Source organism: Primulina huaijiensis, unplaced genomic scaffold, assembly GCF_012295235.1.
Source record: "Primulina huaijiensis isolate GDHJ02 unplaced genomic scaffold, ASM1229523v2 scaffold32015, whole genome shotgun sequence".
NCBI classification, from domain to species: domain Eukaryota; kingdom Viridiplantae; phylum Streptophyta; class Magnoliopsida; order Lamiales; family Gesneriaceae; genus Primulina; species Primulina huaijiensis.
The window spans coordinates 155,088-175,560 of record NW_027357518.1 but is presented as its reverse complement, the minus strand read 5'-3'; the positions used below and the strand labels follow the sequence as shown (position 1 = coordinate 175,560).

Below are 20,473 nucleotides of genomic sequence, written 5' to 3'. Positions count from 1 at the left end.
AAGCAATTTAAGTTAAGAGTAAATCGATTTTTTAGTTGGATCATGTACCAATTAAATTATTTACAATAGTTCAGATATCGATTTATCTATTTATCATTAGTTCGTGTATCAAATTACTTTATATTGCTTGATAATTATTGTTTTATTATGTTCTAACGTAATCCACTCTATTATTATTTTATACCAAAATATTTTTTATGTCATCTATGTTGTGATTGGAGCAAGAATAGTTGTCTTTGTTTTTCTAAGCAGAACGAAACATGCCACTGGTTTTTTAAATAAATATTATAAATTTCTAAGAAATTAAACAAGCAGAATGAAACATGCCAATGTGAACCCGACTCCTTGAAAGCGTGGTGGGGAATTTTATTTTTCAATTATATAAAACATTTTTTTAGGGATTTATTGAATCATTCAAATTATGAATAAAAAAATTTCTACTATAACATTTAAAAACAAAAAAAGTATTATATTCAGTATGATTAATGAAAAAGTGCAGTATAAAATTTTATATATTTAGTTTGTAATTAGAAATTCTTTTATATGTATATTCCTTCCGTCTCATATATTTAGGTTTACGTGTTTTTCACAAGATTAATAAATTTATTAGAAATGTAAATTTTAGGAAAATATCCAATTTTATATTTATTTAATAAATGTTCTAATAGAGTAAAAACAATTTGTTTGAAATAGTTCATGTCTTTATTGACCGGATAGCTTGATAAGAATAGATAAGATAGTGCTAAATATAAAAATTGTACTATATATTTAGAACGGATAAAAAAATGTCACATTTATATTTGGAACAAAGTATTAATTATGAATCTTATTATATTATGATATATTATATTAACTTAGTATTTATTTCAAATCATATTTATAATTAAAAATCAATTAATATTTTAAAAACATTCAACATAAATTTATATTTAAAAATTTTGATTATAAATTTTAATATATTGTGGGCAAACACTTGTGTGAGACGGTCTCACGGGTCGTATTTTGTGAGACGGATCTCTTATTTGGGTAATTCATGAAAAAGTATTACTTTTTATGCTAATTAAGAGTATTACTTTTTATTTTGAATATCGGTAGGATTGACTCGTCTCACATATAAAGATTCATGAGACCGTCCCACAAGAGACCTACTCTATATTGTGATGTTGTTATATAATTTTTATTATGGTAAAAAATTATTATAAGTTTAGCTTAATTATATAATGATATATAACAAAAGAAAAAGATTTACATCATGAATTCTTACTTATTTATCAACTTTAAAATCTGCTATAATATCTTTAGTTTGCAATATTTTATAAACATTTTTATACCTAAAATTTAATAAGCATCACAAAATTGTTTCTTATTTGGTGGAATAATAATTGAAAGAAAATATGAAACCCCATGGAGAAAAAATGGACGAATTCCGTACATGAAGAAGATGAAGAAGAGAAAACAAATTTTGCAACAAAGATTTACGCATTAAAATGGTGTCACCTTTCTGAAGGCTTAAATCTTTTTTTTTAAATAAATTAAATGTTGCTATGCTATTACACGAGAAAATTGGTTAAATAACTTCGATCAATTATTTTTTTTAAAAAAATGATCTCTTCAGATTTATTTTACTCATCAAATGTATTTGAAATACACGTGAAGATGTTATTTTTTTTAAAAAAAAAATTGATCAAAATAAATGATTTGATTTGACATGGGCCGATATGCTGAATGAGTGGTTCAGATTCATCGGATGAAATACTCTTTCCCAAAAGTCGGGTATCATATTGTACTTTATTATATTTCTTTTAAAAATATGTATTTTGTTTAATTTTTTTCAATTTATAATAAAAAACCCGGCTAGCCATTACTCGCTAGAGCCTATGAAATTCCAGCTTATATTATTATATCTGTAAATAATATTGACCAAGACATTTGAAGGATATATATACATAAATAGAAGTCGATGATCCGCTGCAAAACTTGCCTATGCAGATCGGCTATCTATCTCTATTATGCGATTTCCACTTAATTACATAGGCCAGCTGGTAAGTTTTTTTTTTTTTTTTTAAAATTATAATAGTAATGATATATCTGCTCTTTCCTCTCCAAATCCATCTGTCTCATATTTTTATACTTTGATTTCGATTTCTCGCAGAAGAAGTCAATGAACAAGTTTATAATAAGCAGCGATGCACCTGACAATTAATCCAGGTAAGTCTTCTCACTTGATCATTTGATACAAAACGTTAGTGGGTGGCCTACACGTATCTCAGTAAATTAATATATAGTCTGATTTATTTATATGTGATCGATCGTAGGGGAGTCGAGTTTGAGTGGTTTTTACTCAGTTTCTGTTACTAGTCACGCTACTGGAAGTGGAACTCGAGCTATATATAATTTTAATATTGTTTATCTACTACTTTACCGTTAAATCTTTGCATAAATTACATGTTTTTTTTATTTATTATAATGGAATGTCGTTTTAGAATGTATATGTTAGGTGAGAAATGGGGCTCATGCTAAATAAAAAATTCAGAATATTGATATCCCACATCGATTTTTTGATAAAGTTGAATGAGAGAATTAGTTATAAATAGAGCTCAATTCTTTCAGTTATTGTATCCCAAAATCAAAATATTTTTAGCTTTGATAAAAAGAGAGTGCATATAAAAAAAAGAGTGTATTTTTTTCTTGAGTGCATGAATTCTCTTGTGTGAGTTAGAGAAATTATTTTCTCGGTATACTCGGGTTGGGAGTGTGAGAAATATTGAGTGTATTGGTGTATACACTTGTTGTAATATTTCTTCCAGTTATAAAAGTTGCAGTGCTCCGTGGACGTAGCCTATATTGGGTGAACCACGTAAATCTTTGTGTTCTTGTTGGTTATTTTATTCCGCAATTTTTGTTTATTATATTATCATCGTGGTCGGCATCGCTTCGGCTTCGGTGTAATTCCGCAACAACTGGTATCAGAGCTTTGTTGTGAAAATTCTTAAGAATTCTGAGTATGCTCTATGGTTGCAGCTTTGTCTGATCTTCCACATCAGAAAAGATTTTCTAGATTTTTTGCTAAGGCTAGAGAAGCGATGGCTGGAGATGATGGATCGGTACCAAGTATCAACAAGTTCGACGGTACAGATTTTACGTTCTGACGGTTACATATAATAGATTATTTGTATAGCAAGAAGTTGCATCAACCTCTATCTAGAAAGAAGCCGGAAAAGATAGAGGATGATGACTAGAAGCTTCTTGACCAATAAGTGTTACCCTAACGAAGAACGTGACACATAACGTGGCAAAGGCAAAAACAACGGAGGAGATGATGTCCATTTTGTCGAACATGTACGAAAAGCCATCGGCAAATAATAAAGTACATCTCATGAAAAAGTTATTTAACTTGAAGATGAGAGAAGATGCATCGGTGGCTAAACATATCAATGAATTAAACACGATTGTTTCACAGCTGACATCGGTTGAAATTAAATTTGATGATGAGATTCGGGCATTTATTCTTTTGGCGTCTTTACCAGACAATTGGGAACCAATGCGGGCAGCGGTTAGTAACTCTGTTGGAAAAAGAAAGCTACAATTCAATGATGTCAGAGATCAAATTCTTGCCGAAGAAGTTCGCAAGATGGATTCTGGTGAAGGAACATCATCAAGTTCTGCTCTAACTCTCGAGAATAGAGGAAGGGGCAGGAGTGGCGAAAAGAGTTTTAACCAATGGCATGGTAGACCCAAAGTCAAGAAATGGAAAAGACAAAAGCAACTTTGAAAAGAATGTGAAGTGCTGGAGCTGTGGTGAGACTGGTCACCTGAAAAAGAACTGCAGAACAACGAAGAATAATGCCAATACTGTCACTGAGGAAGTACATGATGCTCTGCTATTATCCATGGAAAGCTCTGTTGATTCTTGGGTTATGGACTAGGGAGCTTCGTTTCATACCCCTAGTAATCGTGATGTATTCGATAATTACATTGCGGGAGATTACGGAAAAGTTTTCCTGGCTGATGGAAAACCTTTGAAAATAATTGGTATGGGTGATATCCGGATGAAGATGACAAATGGATCTGTCTGGAAAATCAACAAAGTAAAGCATGTACCAGAGTTGACACACAATCTGATTTCAGTAGGACAGCTTGACGACGAAGGTCGTAAGGTGACCTTTGGTGATGGTTCTTGGAAAGTAAAAAAAGGAGCCATGATTGTTGCTCGAGGAAAGAAAACTGGAACACTTTATATGACTTCCAGTTTGAGAAATAAATTAGCGGCTGTGGATGCTGGAGCTAATTTATGTCTATGGCATAGTAGGCTTGGGGATACGAGTAAGAAGGGAATGAAGATGCTTGTTTCAAACGGAAAGCTACCGGAATTAAAGATCGTTGAATACAAGCTGTGTGAAGCTGTATTTTTTGGAAAGCAGAAAAAGGTGATCTTTTCAAAAGAGGTTAGAGAACCGAAATCAGCGGATTTGGAGCTGGTACATACTGATGTATGTGGACCATCTCCTGTGACATCCCTTGGAAATCACTCACGATATTATGACACTACTGTTGACGATTCGAGCAGGAAATTTTGGGTTTATTTTGTGAAAAATAAATCGAATGTTTATGAGACTTTTAAACAGTGGGAGTTAGCCATGGAAGATGTGATGGATTCACTGTCATCCAATCACATGTGGGAGTTGTCAGAACTTCCTGAAGGTAAAAAAGTTTTACATAGCAAGTGGGAGTGCCGGTTAGAACATGACGGTAGCAAGCGGTACAAATAAATATTTGTTGTAAAAGGTGAAAAAGAAGTCATTGGTTACACTGATATTTTCTCTCTGGTGGTAAAGTTAACGACTATCAGGAGTGTACTTGGATTGATGGTAAAAGAAGATTTACATCTGGAACAGTTAGATGTAAAGACGAGGTTTCTTCATGGAAAGTTAGATGAAGAAATGAATCAATCACAGGGATTTGAAGTACGAGGGGGAGAGAAAATGGTGTGCAAACTTCAGAAGAGCTTGTATAGTCTCAAACAAGCAAGACAGTGGTACAAGAAGTTTGATGGTGTAATGAATAATGATGGTTTTCTGAGGTATCAGACTGATCACTGTTGTTATGTGAAGCTTGATGGTTATTATATCATACTACTGATATATGTAGATGATATGTTGATAGCATGAACTTGTCTGGAGGAGATTGATAAACTCGAGAAAGAGTTATCAAAGGAATTTGCCATGAAGGATTTGGGTATTGCAAAGCAAATCCTTGGAATGAGGATCTTTAGAGACCGGGTGAATGGATTCTTGAAGTTATCTCAAGAAGAGTACGTGAAAAAGGTGGTTAGCAGATTTAATATGGATGAAGCTAAATCTGTGAGTACTCCTTTGGCTAGTCATTTCAAACTAACCAAAGCACAATCACCATCGACGAAGCAGGAGCATGCTTATATGAATAAGGTTCCTTATGCTTCTGCCGTCGGAAGCCTCATGTATGCAATGGTGTGTACAAGACCAGACATAGCACATGCAGTGGGAGTTGTGAGCAGGTTTATGAGTAATCCAGGAAAGCAACACTGGGAAGCAGTTAAGTGGATTCTCAGGCATTTGAAAGGTACTGCTAGTTGTTCTTTATGCTTCAAGAGATCAAAATTTGGCTTACAAGGTTTTGTCGATGCCGATATGGGTGTCTAAGCTGCAAAAGATTGTTACGCTTTCGACTACTGAAGCTGAGTATGTTGCAGTTACGGAAGCTAGTAAGGATAAGATATGGTTGAGATCCTTTCTGGAGGAATTGGGTCAGAAGCTTGAAGATAGCACATTATACTGTGACAGTCAGAGTGCTATTCATTTAGCAAAAAATTCTGTTTATCATGCTAGGACAAAGCATATACAGGTTAGGTACCATTTTATCAGATCGGTGCTGGAAGATGGAGTCTTGGTGCTGGAGAAGATTGCTGGAAATAAAAATCCAGCCGATATGCTCACGAAGACGGTAACCACTGACAAACTGAAGTTGTGTTCAACTTCAGTTGGACTGCAAGAATAAATGAGGAGATATGAGCTGCTGCAATGTTGATGTGAAGACGTAATTGAAATCAAGTCTTCAAGTGGGAGAATTGTTAGGTGAGAAATGTGGCCCACGCTAAATAAAAAATTCAGAATATTGATATCCCACATCGATTTTTTGATAAAGTTGAATGAGGGAATTAGTTATAAATAGAACTCTATTCTTTCAGTTATTGTATCCCAAAATCAAAAGCTTTTTAGTTTTGATAAAAAGAGAGTGCATAGAAAAAAAGAGTGTATTTTTTTCTTGAGTGCAGGAATTCTCTTGTGTGAGTTAGAGAAATTATTTTCTCGGTATACTCGAGTTGGGAGTGTGAGAAATATTGAGTGTATTGGTGTATACACTTATAGTAATATTTCTTCCAGTTATAAAAGTTGCAGTGCCTATATTGGGTGAACCACGTAAATCTTTGTGTTCTTGTTGGTTATTTTATTCCGCAATTTTTGGGTACTATATTATAATCGTGATCGGCATCGCTTCGGCTTTGGTGTAATTCCCCAACATTATACAATCTTGAGCGCAAGCTAGATTGGTGCTGGCTTTGAGAGCTTGAGTCAAGATCAATTAGAGCTCGGGTATTGGGGCTATCATTAGGACTGTGGATTCACATAATTTAAATTTTATGGTGTGGTTGAGAATATTTCCTTACATCCTTTCGACCTTGCAGGAAACACAAGGATCAGTGCATCGTAAATGTAAGAAGTCGAGAGCAGGCAAAAATGGCTGACAGTGCTGTATCTTTTCTCCTCAATCAATTGTCTCTCTTTCTCCAACATGAGAAGGAATTACTAGGAGGGGTTGGAGAGGAAGTAGAGTATATTCGAGGTGAATTGGAACACATGACAGCATTCCTTAGAGTAGCTGATTCAAAAGAAGAAAGTGATCCCCAACTCAAAGCATGGGTTAATCAAGTACGTAAAATCACTTACGACATTGAAGATATTCTTCAAGAGTACATGCTCCGATTTGCTTATCCTCGTCATGGTTCAAATGAATTCGGTGGGTGCATCAAAAAAAATTTATGTGCATCAGTAAGAAATTTAAAAGCCCGTAGGCGAATTGCTTCTGAAATCCAAACAATCAAGTTGAGATTACAAAATGTTTCCAAGAGTCAACAGAGGTTCAAAGACACACATGCTTTCATGGATGGATCAAGCTCTTCCTTTATGAGCAATGAATGGTATGACAGTCGGGGGGATGCTCTTCTATTGGAAGATTCAGATATTGTGGGTATTGAAAAGCCAAAGAGGCAACTGCTAGAGTGGCTTTTGCCGACTGAAAACGGGCTTAAAGTCATTTCAGTAGTAGGCATGGGCGGATTGGGTAAAACTACCCTTGTTAAAAAGGTCTATGATGATGCATCGGTGAAGGCGAACTTCGATAGCCATGTGTGGGTTACTATTGCAGAGTCTTTCAAAGCAGATCATCTTTTGCAAAGCATAATTAAGCAGCTTGTTTATGAAGTGAAGCAACAACCACCTCATGACCTGGAAGCAAAGAATGTTGATGAAATGAAAGAATTTATTTATAATTTTCTCCAGCTTAAAACATATATAATTGTCCTTGATGATGTTTGGAAAATAGGTGCATGGGAATCCATCAGATATGCATTTCCAAGACTCGGTGCTCTTGGCTTCATTATCATCACCACACGCTTTAACAGCATAGGAAATGCTGCTTGCAGTGAGACCAACGGCCATTTGTACAATTTAGAGCCTTTCGATGCTGAAGAATCAGAAGAATTGTTTTATAAAAAAGCGTTTCCAGGAAAATCATGTCCTCCTCATTTAAAAGAAGTTTCTGCATGTATCTTAAAGAGATGCGAGGGGTTGCCACTTGCAATTGTTGTAATTGGTGGCCTCTTAGCTACCAAGAAACAAATTCCCGAAGAATGGAAAATGTTTGAACGTAACATTGGTCTTGAATTAGAAGGAGACAGTATGAAGCGGATGGTGAAATTACTCTATCTCAGTTATTATGACTTACCACACTATCTGAAAGCTTACATCTTATACATGAGCATTTTTCTAGAATTTGAGTTACTTGAGAAGTGGAGGATGATCAGGCTGTGGATAGCAGAAGGATTTATGGAGTTAAAACAAGGGAAGACGGAGGAAGAAATGGCGGAGGCCTATCTTAATGAACTTGTTAGCAGAAGTCTTATCCAAGTAGCGGACACATACGAGGATGGTAGGCCTAGAAAGTTTCGTATCCATGACATCCTACGGGAATACATCATTTCAAAGTCAAGAGAACGCAATATTTTTTTACCAGCCAGTGGAGAAAAAACAATGTGGCCTAATAAGATTAGACGTATGGCGATTCATTCTGCTTTTACCAATGCACAAGAATCCTTCAATGTTAAATATCTTGTCTCTCTTTTCTGGTTTGAGTTTGAAGATTCAGAATCAGTACAGATTTTACACAGGGTTCTGCAAGGTGGGTGTAGGTTACTAAAAGTATTAGATCTAAGAGGAGCTCCATTGGATAAAATCCCCAGTGAAGTTTTCAAACTCTATTACCTCAAGTACCTTAGCCTAAGGAGGACAAATATCAAAATCATTCCCAAATCAATTGGAAATCTTCAAAATTTAGAGACATTAGACCTCAAGCAGTGCAGAGTGACCGAATTGCCAATTCAAATTCTGAAGCTCCGCAAACTTAGGCATCTCTTAGTGTACTCATATATAAGTGCACGTGATATGTTTTCCTCTGGCCATCCACAAAGCTTTAAGGCTCCATACGAGATAGGAAGCTGCCTGACTGCCTTACAAAAGCTGTGTTACATAGATGCAGATGAAATTGATGGAATTAAAATAGTGCGAGAAATAGGGAGGCTAACTCAACTTCGGAGATTATGCATTAAAAAGTTAAAAAGAGAAGATGGGAAGGATCTTAGCTCTTCTCTAGCAAAGCTTATCAACCTACGATCTTTATGCATTTTTGCAGTTGATGAGGGAGAGGTGATGGATTTGGATCACTATGTGCCTCCTTTAACATTCTCAGTTCTTCGTAAAGTTGTGCTTCATGGACGTTTGGAGAAGTTACCACAGTGGATGCATTTTCTTCATGGGCTCACTGAAGTGCAACTCGGGTGGAGCAGATTGAGAGAGGATCTATTACAACACCTTGGAGTTTTGCCAAATCTAGTATCCCTAAAACTGTATAATTTTGCTTATGAAGGCGAGAGATTAAGTTTCGTTGGCAGAGGATTTCAGAGTCTCAAAAGATTGTGGCTATCCAAACTAAGAGGATTGAGATGGATAGAAATAGAGAGGGGTTCCATGCCTTACCTGGAAACGCTATCTATCTGGCATTGCAATCTAATGGGGGAGTTGCCATCGGGCATCGAGCATTTGAGTAATCTTCAGTACATGGAACTAGGCGATCTTTCATTGGAATTCATAGATACACTTGTTCGACAAAAACTAGAGGCTGGGGAGGAATGGAAGCTTGCACACGTCCCCAAAGTCAACATTTTCTCTCTAGTTGATGGTCAATGGAGAGATCTGCTATTATAGGTGATCATTTTTTTGTATACATACAAATGTCAAATGTGTGTGTGTATTGAAATAACAAGTGACACGTGATTATCACTTATCAAAGCAAAAGCCTTTTTGTGTATCAGGATACAAGATTCTTTGTGTGCAAACGGAAAGGCTCAGCATGAGAAAATACTCAACTACTGTGCACATTGTTGGCTCAGCAGGTAGTTAATACAACCACCATGCATGTAATATCATTTTCCTTGGTGTTACCCATTCTGGATTATGCAGTGTTGGAGCAACTGCAGGTGAAAGAATCCCGCAAGTGTTCAGCAGCAGCCTGGTTACCGATAAATTTGTTAATGAAGATTGGCTCCCCTAGCTCTTGGTCACTTGGCCTCACATTTCTGGCTGTAGTGAACATTCAATTATTCGTGTTGTTTGGACATCGGACTCATCTGATAAGGATTCCATATATTAGCCTCATATGGCCATATTCTGCTGTTCAAGTGTTGTTTGGTCAACAACCAAGTTTTACTTTTTCGTATTTAACATATAATATTTTAGCCCAAAATCATGTGCTATTTTATTTTTCACATATAATGTAGCTGAATGATCGACCAAGATATTTTAAGAGTGTGTTAGTTCTGAACTTTTAATGATTTTTGTGGAGTTTAGAAGTCTAGAAATATTCAATTTAAATTTTTATATATTCCATAAAAAAAATTTTTGTAGAATTTTAATATGATAGACCAAGGTGTTTTAATTTTTTTTTCCTGATGTGTAGACAACTTTGATTTCTCTAGTTCATCAAATACCTACTCGCAAGTGGATGCATTCCACTCTCCCATTTATTCATTTTTCTTGAATTAGTTCAATTATGTAACTATTATAGAATAGGCAATATGATAATTCGTAAAAGTTCCAAAGAGGGCATTGTTAAAATTGAGAAAGGGTTAACATCATACACAAAAACTCATGTGAGACGATTTCACGAATCAGTTTGGTGGGACGAATATTCTATTTGGGTCACCCATAAAAAAATATTAATTTTTGTACCAAAAATATTACTTTTTATTGTAAATATGGACATGATTGATCTGTTTCACAAATAAATATATGTGAGATCGTCTCACAAGATAATTCCTCAAAATCATAATTACTGAAATCGTTAAAAATGATAGATACTTATAATTGTCAAAAGGGTAATTGTGAAAATTAACAATAGACTAAATGATAATTACCAAAATGAAGAGGGGTGACTTTACAATTAACAAAGCGATATCAACCTACTAATTTTATCTTTATTATGCATCAACTTTAATATAGTAATAGTCTGATAGATATATATTTATTTTTATGATCAAAAATATTATTTTTCAATGAAAATATTGACCGAATCGATTCGTCTGAAGAAGACATACTCATTTAACTACGTGCAAGTACACATGCGCCAATTTTTAAAAAATTATAATAGTTCTTTTTATACCATTTTGTATTGGATTAAACTCGGATAATTAGCGATATACCATTCATTACCAACGATTCAACAGGACAATTATTTATTCACTCGATTTTATTTTGTGTTATTACTCAATGAAAATGCTTATAACAACTTGAGATGAGGTTGAAGTATTAAGCTTGTAATGGTTGAAAGTTTAGACATTACAAATAATTTTAAGAAAAAATGACAAGATACATACAAGTTACACTGATGGCACTTGCCCGATTGAGAGAGTTATTATTAGATTTGTAACTTTCTATACTCCAGATGCATTACACTCTTCAAGCAATTTTATGATGTTGCGTTCCGGGGCGCTGATAGATGGCAGAATAAGCCGGTTTGATGGGGCGCGGGATTTAGTCGTGTGAGTCTTGGATTCAGTTGGAGGTGGTTCCTGCATAACCGGTAGATCAGTCCTCCTCTGGACACTAGAAGATACTCGCTCCTTCCATATTCTTCCATCCTGATCATACGAAAAAAATAAAAACCAGAGCTTATTCTATTTAAATTTACTTAACAAAGTAAAAGCTCTGTGTTATGGAAAAATTCAAACCAAAAGTGATGGAACTTCAAACTCCCATCAAAAGCGCAGTTTCAAAGTTCTTTACAGCAAATTGCATCGGGTGGTGATATAGGCACATAATGAAGAAGATAGCATTGTTTTTTTACAACAAGAACAAGAGAAACAGACACAATCAGGCATACTGATTGGTCTAGAGGCGAAACAAGTGCTATAAACTCGTACCATCACATGTATTAAAAAACCAAATTCATACTTTCCTTGTGGCCAAAACATTTCAAACCGGCCAAATCATGGATGCAAAGGGCATATCATTTTGGCCCAAAAACTTATAAGATGTGCCTCACCATATCTTTAGCATAGTTAGCACAAAAAGGCAACACTCAACCTCAATGTAGAAAGGAACAAAACAAAAACTTAGTCCATATTATTTAGCATGGTAACCAAGCTGACTGAAAATATAGCTTTATCCACTATAAATGTCAGCAAGTTTTTTCTGCCTCTCAAGTAAACACAGCTTTTTTTTTAAAAAAAATGATAGTAACAGGATAGAGAGAGAAAATAACGCAAAAGAATTATGCAATTCACCCTGAGTTTAGGATTCTCTCTCTTGATTTTTGAATAGAAATCACCAGCCATATGAATGGAGGAGAGAATATCCCGTAGCACGGAATGAGCACGGAAAAGGATAAGTTGTGATACACTTATCACAATCTAGATAATTAAATCACGATCATGGCAATAATAATAATAACAAATCTTGTTTTATGTATTCTAATTTCTAACATATAACCCGGTGGTAAGAGGTCGAAGGCCGAATTCCCTCAAAAGCATCAGCAGCCAAATGACACAAACAAGCACGTCAGAGTACAAAACGAGATGTAATTGATTGGTATATCAAATTCTATACTCATTAAAAACCATTTTAAGCTTACATTAAGAATCGAGGGTTCAGCTAATGGGCATTGGACTGGTTGATCATTATCCAGAGGCTCGATCGGGCGTTCAACTGGCTTAAATTCAACTGCAACTTCAACCCCATGTGGAACACTGAGTGCAGCTCCGGCTATGGTCGTAGCAGTTGTTGCCTCCGAGGAAGGAGTCGTTTCAACCTGCAAAACAAGAGTATTCAACAATCAACATCAGCACAGAAGGTAAATCGATCACAAATTTGCTGACTCTGCAAGCAAGCTCATACATGGAAAACCGAAGATCACTAAGGAACATTGAAATGGTTTGGAAAATATAAGTACAGAAATTAAGTCGGTAAATAATTGATTACCACATCGAGTAAGATGCGATCCATATCATATGACATACAGTAAATTTCAGATCGACCAAACTAAAAGGAAAACTGGAATTTACATAACAATCAAGGCTAATAGGCAAGAAGCCGTGAGCATTAAGTTCCTCTTTTATACAAAGGACAATAACTTATACTTAATTTGATCTACCAACAGATGTCAGCAATCCCATTTCAATAAAATGATGTTCATTCAACTACATTCAGCCAAAACCAAATCTTGTGAAAAATTAGAAACCGAAAAAATCCACCAATTTTCATTAGAGATCAGAGAACACAAAAATCTACAACCTCCTGAAAAATCACAACTTCCAGACAACATCAAAAAATCTGAAAAGCACGCAATAACTTCATAGACTCGGGTAATAAAGGAACAATCTTTGCACCCAAAACGCATAGAAACAAATTTAAAAACTTAGCAGATATATAAAGAAAGACAGATGCTGCTCACCAGTGCACTTTGAGCCCGTCGATGACCAGTCCTGCTGGCAGAAAATCTTGAGAAAATTCCAACCATATTTGTAGGCACTCAGTTGAGAGAAAGGAATCAGGTATCTGTGTATAGTCCAATCTTTTCTGGGATTTTTTTCTAAGAGCGTTAAAACGTCTCAATTTCTCTCTCAAAGACTTTTGAGAGAGAATCCACCACTTGGCTTGGAGTCTGGTTCTCGATTGGGATTCCTACCCTTTTCCAAATAATGCATTAATAATTATTAATCTGCATTAATAATTAATTGATTAATAATAACGATATAAATAAAGAATAAAATAAAAATAAAAATAAAAACAATAATTTGGCCAAATATTACATGTTTTAGTCGTGCCTGATTGTTGGAACATGTGTATACAAATTCAGTTTTGGAAAAACTCGTATCACAGTTGGACAAAATAAAATTATGGTATTATTCTATTTTTAAAGAGGTTTTTATCTTTTGAAAAATTCCACCGTCAAAAAAAAAATTTCATATTGATTTTCTTAAGTGGTATATATATTATATGTATATATAGACACTCACACGTAGACGTAGTGTATCATACACCAATACATGCATTGGCCGTGTTCTTAAGAAGATTATTAAATGGCTGTATCAATAAAAGTAGACCTTTTCAATTCCACTGGAGTTTGAAACTATTTTATAGATTAATTTATTTAGTATAGTCAAAAGCTTCAAAGGATGGAAACACAATTAAACGGAGTAAATTATTTTTTTGGTGTATTAATTATATGAAAATTATTAGATTGGTATATCTATTATAGAATTTATTCTGACCATATCCTCATATGACAAATAATATCAAATAAAACTGTAAATTTTTGTTCAAGCGATTCACAAAAAAGTTGTGTAGGATACTTAAATACATCTTATTTATTTTATATAAACGCATGCTCTCCTCTTTTGTTAGTATATCTTAGTAACAATAATGGTGATCGGGTATTGATGATATAATATTCAAAAACAAATATCGTTGTCTAACTTGGACAAAGAAACATGCGACGCTAGGGCATAAAGGGCCAAATTTTGTCTTAATTAAAAAAATTTCATGATTGGAGATTGGTGTGTGATTCTCCTCACACCAAACTTGCGCTCGTCTGAGTTTCTAAATTATGCCCTTGCGGAAACAAGGTCAAAGATGAATGTGGAATTCCAATAATGCAAAATGAACGGCATAGGAAACAAATTATATGTATCAAAATAATAAGTAAAATCTTTTCTAGCAAACCTTTCATAAGTAAAAGTTTCATTTCAATATTTAAATATGCTGAAAAAAATGTAGAAATAAAAAAGAATAAATGAAAAGAAGCCATCACGCTACATCCCCAATAATTATTTGCAAATTCAGAATTTACACACAGTTCAACTTAAATCTTACCATATACTACAGCCCTCAAAGTTCACATCAAAATCATCCCCGGGAATTACCATGCCGTTGGGTTCTAAAATAGCCAAGAAGTTGTTGAGCCTGGAAGAGGAAAAAAATAGATGATTATTCAATTAATGTAATATGGATGGATATATCGTTTAAAAAGGTAAGTATATGGAGAGTTCGGATATAAAAGCACGTGGCTTGAAAAAGCAATTAGAATGCATCTAATTTGTTTTTAAATAAAAATTGTAGGAGAAACAAGAGAGACTAGTTTTTGACTTCTCTAAAAATAGTTCAAAAACACTGCAGCAACCAATAAACACCTTTTTTAAAACACTTTTTCAAATATTTGAACACTTTTCGGGTAAGTTCTAGTTTTAATATAGCCTCACCTTTTCTCTAGCTCTCGGTGTCCCAGATTGTGACAATGCCACCAATGGAGGAACGGCACCTTCCTGGAGAACCATGTTGCAAAATCTACTGCTATTAGTGCACAACTGCAGGAGAGCAGCAGCTGCATTCTCTTTACCTCGTCCAGAGCCTAACTCGACAACTTCAACTAAGACAGGTATTCCTCTTTCCTGACCAATTGAGGCTCTTCCCTCGTGAATTGTTGCAAGATTAGATAACACAGCCACTGCCTTGTCGACCATTCCAAATGCAGGGTCCATCAAGTCTACTAGGTACCTCACCGCACCAGCCTGCACAATACGGGCCTTGTTCTCATGATTGATCGACAGGTTAAATAATGCGGTGGCTGCATCTTTCTTGCCTCTTGGAGTTCCATGTCCCAGCAAATCCACCAAAGGTACGATTGCTCCTGATCTTCCAATCTTGATTTTGTTTTCTTCAATCACCGATAGGCTGAAGAGGGTTGCAGCAGAGTTCTCCTTCGCTTCGGGAGTTCCAGTCTTAAGGACATGAATCAGGGGTTCGATGGCATCAGCATTTGCAATGGCGGTCTTGTTGTTATCATTAATTGATAAGTTGAGAAGAGCAGTAACAGCATTTTCTTGTATGGTTGAGTCTTCTGAACGTAGCAAATTGACTAGCAGGCTGATAACCCCACAATTTGCAATTACAAGTCGATTGTCCATGTTATGCTTAGCAAGTAACCGGATTTTCTCTGTTGCTTTTATCTGTGAATCAAGGGAACTACTCTTAAGGTCCTCAACCAGCTGCTTAACTTGTGTTTCGACCTCCAACAGTTCAGCCCTCATTTCAACAGCAGGAGAAGAAACTACTCTGGGAACAAACCTCTCGGATGGCCTGCGCCAAATTGGTTGGCCACGAGTTCTTGTCTCTATCCTATGCAGGTAATCTGGTTCTCTTTGCGGGACACTTATGTTTGAAGCAGGTTGGGGTTCTGCTGCAAGCTCTCCAGAAGCATCACTACAATAAGCATGTGATACCACATCATTGCAGTCAACTTCTGTTCCTTGGGACACAACAGAATTGGAAACAGTGCTGGATGCTGAGTCAGTTCGGATATGGCCCTGTGGCGATCGTTCATCAGCACCAGAGGTACCATTTCTAGATTGGGATGTCAAGAGAAGACCACCTGAGCTACTTCTCTCGCCTGAGTGGTCCAACCGGTCTTCAAAACTTCTAGGGGACACTCTTCCAAAGTCCAACCCGTTTTCACTTACAGCAGCATCTGCCAGTAAATCCTCTGACAATGAACGGGGATGAGATGGAGACATTCCCTCTCTTTGGATTGCAGTAGATGAGATTGAGCTCTTTGCAAGAGAACCTGAAGAGCGATCAGGTGTGCTAGAACTATAAACCTTCCTCGCCCTACCAGACGCGGCATTTGAAAGTACTGAAGAAGGCTGGTTCAAAGTCATATATTTTATCGGATCAGGCAGTTTCACATTGTTTGATTCACACCAATTTTCAATGAGCGCCTTAACAGTGTAATTAGGAATAAGATTTGTGTGTGCCAGGGTGTGCCTTGTTTTTGGGCACACAGTAATCCCGAGATCTATCCAATTACGAATATAGGCACGCTCATATGTTTGTCCAGATGCAACAATAACCGGATCGGTCATGAGTTCAAGTGAGAGAGGACAACAAAAATCAGCAGGTATTGGAACAGGATTACAGCTTTGGGACTGTTTCATCTTAACAAGGAGGTCGTGCATGTGGGTAACCAGTGAAATCATTTGCTCTATATACTCAGCTTCACCATTTTTTTCAGATTGTTCGGCATTTTCTTTCAATTTCTCAAGAGCCACACCCTCGATTAGGAGTTCCTGGTTCGACCTTAAACTCAAGAAATTGGTAATCTTCTCCAGGCTTTCGAAACTTGCACCAGAGCTCTCCATGTGATCCTTCATAGCCTTTTCTATTATTGGTGAAGTTTGTCCAAATTCAACACGCTTAAATTTCTGTACAAAGAGATGAAATCAGTAGTAACAACTGCACACTAAATTTGCCCCATCCTTCAATCCTGGGCTCTTGAGTGCGTACTTTTCTAGATGTAGAAAACAAGGGGAAAAAAACACCAGCCATTACCTCGAGACATGCAGCACTAAGCTCAGATGACAAGTTCTGATCAGAAGACTTTAGCAACTCAAGAATTTCCAAACAATGAATTCGAGCTTTCGAAATAAGTGATTCAACTTGTAAAACCTGGAGACCAAGCAAAGATCAACCACTATAAATTAATTATACAAGAACGATAGAGGTTTTAAGACAGGTTCTTATCAGTGCATTTTTTCACCCTTAGTTGCATAAACAAGGTACACACTAAAGTTAAAGAGATCACTTACAAGGTAAATTTTACTCATCAACGGTTGCCAGCTTGCAAAAATTTCTCTCAATTCGTCCACAGACTGCTGGAGACCTGAGATTGCTTTTCGCAATATTTCATCAGAAACAATTTCAGTCTCAGTAATGGAATGAAATATCGGCTTTAACAACTTCAGCATCTCTTCAATCCTTGGATGATATCTCTGAATTAGTTCATCATTTATACTTTCACAGAATGCCATTTCAGAAAGACTCTTGATGCTATTGAGAAGCAATTTTAGTAACAATATCTCCATCCTCTGATACATCAAAAGAATTGCAGCTTAAAAAACATAAATGAAAGAGAAAGCATAGGAGAAAATCTCAAAACAAACTCGAGATGCAAAACTACAAGGGAAAGCTGCTGCTGATAAAGCACATTAAAACAAGCAAACTACTCCATTCAAATAAGAAACAAATTAAACAGAAACAGGTATTGTCATCTTGCTATAACTACAAGTTCTTTTGATAAATAAAGCACAAAATGTTAACAAGAACCACTAAGCAAACACAGAGACGCAAAAAATCGTTACAAGTTCTCTTGAATGATTGTCTCATACTCCACCAGTGTTCTCCTAGACAAGAAGTCACTACTCACTAGTTCTAGAAAGTGCTCGCTAGTTGAGATTTCTAAGCTCGTGCTTTAATTGAGTCGGAGCAAGATGCCACCAAAACCCATTGCCCTGTAAACTATACAGTGCTAAACAAAAACCTGCAGTAAGATAGAGTATAAAAATAACCACTACGAATTTGGGAACAAATGAAATTTCAATGGTGAAAGTTCCAGTAGTCAGAACCGGATGGGATGATTTGCAGATTACAGGCAAAAAGAAGGGAAAATCCTTTCCAAACAATCCTCCAAAACCTGAAAACTCAGCACCATCACCATCAATGCCTCATTATACTTCCTTTCTTCATCACTCACTAGAGTTGACCCAGACCAATGATGAAACCAATCAGTTCCAGATATCAAAGAAATCACATAACTACGACTCAATATTGTGATTCTACAAACTGTATAAAAGAAATTCTACGATTATTAATGTAAATTGCTGATGGTTCATTCAGTGAGTTAGTTTTGTAACCATTGAACCATTAGATATGTTACACATGCAGGGATGGTTGCCAGCAGTGGTCTGTAAGTAGACCAATCTGGGACATATGGACAAGAGGACGAAGAAATGGGATTTATTTTAGCTAGGGAGTAAATGAGATTTGTTACACCCTCTTCCCATAAACATAACATGCCCTAAGTTAATAACTAACGTAAATGAATGAATCAAGGATGAGACGATACTGTTGGTAAAAGTAGATTTACATAATTCCACGTGGGTATGCGGATATAGCACGGAAATGAATTTCCACAATAAACCAATTGCTTGAGTATAAAAGGTTAGGGTCGACTTTCAACTTTCCAAATTTATACCATACCCAACTGCAAAATCGTATCACATACAAAAAGATTATGAATTAATTATTAAACAACCATATGCAATGGCTAAATACATATAAACCAAGAGAGAGTTAATTGACGTTTAATAAACACATGCACAGAATATAGTCCAACAAACAGACAACGCCAAAAACAGCATAATTATAGTTTTATTACTTTATATAGCAACAAATTCCGAATGATTCTAACAAACAATAACAAAAAAACAACAATATTGTCGCCATCACAGAGAAATGACATATCTTGACTAAAATTGAAAACACGAGAACATCAATCGATCCAATTCAAAAGACCAGAGCAAATTCATGAGCAGCGAAAAGAGATTAAATTTACCCCTGAAATCACTAAGCCTGAGCAGAACACAAAAAAAATCAGCAACTTATCGACCAAACTTCCCGACAAAAGTACCCAGCATCCTGTCCAATTGACAACTCAATCGATCAAACCAATAGAAGTAAGTCCTAAAGAGCCCTTCCATTCACAATTCAAAAACTAGCTTAACGACCATAACAACACAAAAACAACTTAAATAATCAAAGCTCACAGAGGTAAAGCAACAATTTTGAAATCCGAATTATGACAGAAATGCAGAATATTCAGAAAATCGGGAATTTTTGCTCGGAAGAAAGTAAATTAGGGTTTTGGTTACGGATCAGAAACCATACCAGTAGTCGGTTTCTCTTCTCTCTCGCTTTCCCTCAGCACGATCCAGCTTCTGAGACTGTGGGATTTCCTGCTCTCCCCGTCCACGGCAATTGTTTTTGAAGTAGGTGAGCCCGTAGCATGTGATTTTGTCCCACGCCTAACTAATATTTGATTTCAACCCCAACCAATTGTCAATGGTCATTGTTAATATACCATCGACTTCGAATGAACAATGTGCAGAACGACATAATCATCATATAATAAATTTAAAGATATTCCAAAGTTCATATTTTTTTTAATATTCGTTTTGAATCCAATACTTGTTTTAGTCTCTGGCTGTTATGACATAAATCACTCACCACAACTATACAATTCATGAATTAAAAATTCCAACAACAACAATATATATATTCGAAAGAAAAAATTAGTCACTAAAATTACATTATCGAGAAACATCATTCTTGTCAAAGTTTTCTCCATAATCTATTCATATTTTGATTTTGTCTTTCAAAACCTATAGAATAGGTTTTCTAACTAACACCAAACATTTTAAATATTTTTATTTCTATTTAAAAAGGAAATAAAAATAGGATTTGAATATAGTTAGTCTAAATCAAGTAACTATATTTTATAAATTAAAATGTATAGATTTATCCACGTTGTGCCTGCTAGTTCAATGGGCTTTTTATGAGTTACTCTTTTTATATACAAAAAAAAATTATAAATTATGTTTTAAAAATTAAAGTTGTGTTTTTTTAATTTTTTATGAGTTTTTTGTGTTATTTTTTATGGGCAGTACCAACGGACCAAATATGTCGGTAACAGACAATTTGTGAATAAACATGTCATC

The 20,473-nt window shown here is 35.5% G+C and overlaps 3 protein-coding genes across 11 annotated transcripts; 1 reads left to right on the top strand and 2 right to left on the bottom strand.

The window, feature by feature from the left end:
* Window positions 1-6,773: 6,773 nt before the first annotated feature.
* Window positions 6,774-10,033, top strand: LOC140967999 (disease resistance protein RPM1-like). 6 transcript variants are annotated; one of them, XR_012173678.1, is made up of 3 exons: window positions 6,774-9,575; window positions 9,683-9,763; window positions 9,848-10,033. XR_012173678.1 is itself a non-coding variant. In XM_073428826.1 (2 exons), exon 1 carries the CDS (start codon window positions 6,774-6,776, stop codon window positions 9,573-9,575), a length of 2,802 nt encoding a protein of 933 aa, XP_073284927.1. In that variant the 3' UTR covers window positions 9,831-10,033. The 6 variants fall into 6 exon arrangements, 4 of the variants coding, with proteins under 4 accessions (XP_073284927.1, XP_073284926.1, XP_073284925.1 ...); XR_012173679.1 differs by having other exon boundaries at window positions 9,831-10,033; XM_073428826.1 differs by lacking the exon at window positions 9,683-9,763 and having other exon boundaries at window positions 9,831-10,033.
* Window positions 10,034-11,152: 1,119 nt separating this feature from the next.
* LOC140967978 (uncharacterized) lies at window positions 11,153-13,568 on the bottom strand. The gene is made up of 3 exons (XM_073428803.1): window positions 13,318-13,568; window positions 12,499-12,675; window positions 11,153-11,506 (listed from the first exon to the last, which is right to left on the bottom strand). Exons 1-3 carry the CDS (start codon window positions 13,381-13,383, stop codon window positions 11,300-11,302), a joined length of 450 nt encoding a protein of 149 aa, XP_073284904.1. The 5' UTR covers window positions 13,384-13,568; the 3' UTR covers window positions 11,153-11,299.
* A 985-nt stretch (window positions 13,569-14,553) lies between these two features.
* Window positions 14,554-19,813, bottom strand: LOC140968004 (U-box domain-containing protein 4). Of its 4 annotated transcripts, XM_073428834.1 has the most exons (6): window positions 19,644-19,813; window positions 19,312-19,394; window positions 17,507-17,783; window positions 17,250-17,366; window positions 15,125-17,122; window positions 14,554-14,828 (listed from the first exon to the last, which is right to left on the bottom strand). In XM_073428834.1, exons 3-6 carry the CDS (start codon window positions 17,780-17,782, stop codon window positions 14,772-14,774), a joined length of 2,448 nt encoding a protein of 815 aa, XP_073284935.1. In that variant the 5' UTR covers window position 17,783; window positions 19,312-19,394; window positions 19,644-19,813; the 3' UTR covers window positions 14,554-14,771. The 4 variants fall into 4 exon arrangements, with proteins under 4 accessions (XP_073284935.1, XP_073284934.1, XP_073284936.1 ...); XM_073428833.1 differs by lacking the exon at window positions 19,312-19,394 and having other exon boundaries at window positions 17,507-17,785; XM_073428835.1 differs by lacking the exons at window positions 19,312-19,394; window positions 19,644-19,813 and adding an exon at window positions 19,523-19,613 and having other exon boundaries at window positions 17,507-17,785.
* Between the last annotated feature and the right edge of the window lie 660 nt (window positions 19,814-20,473).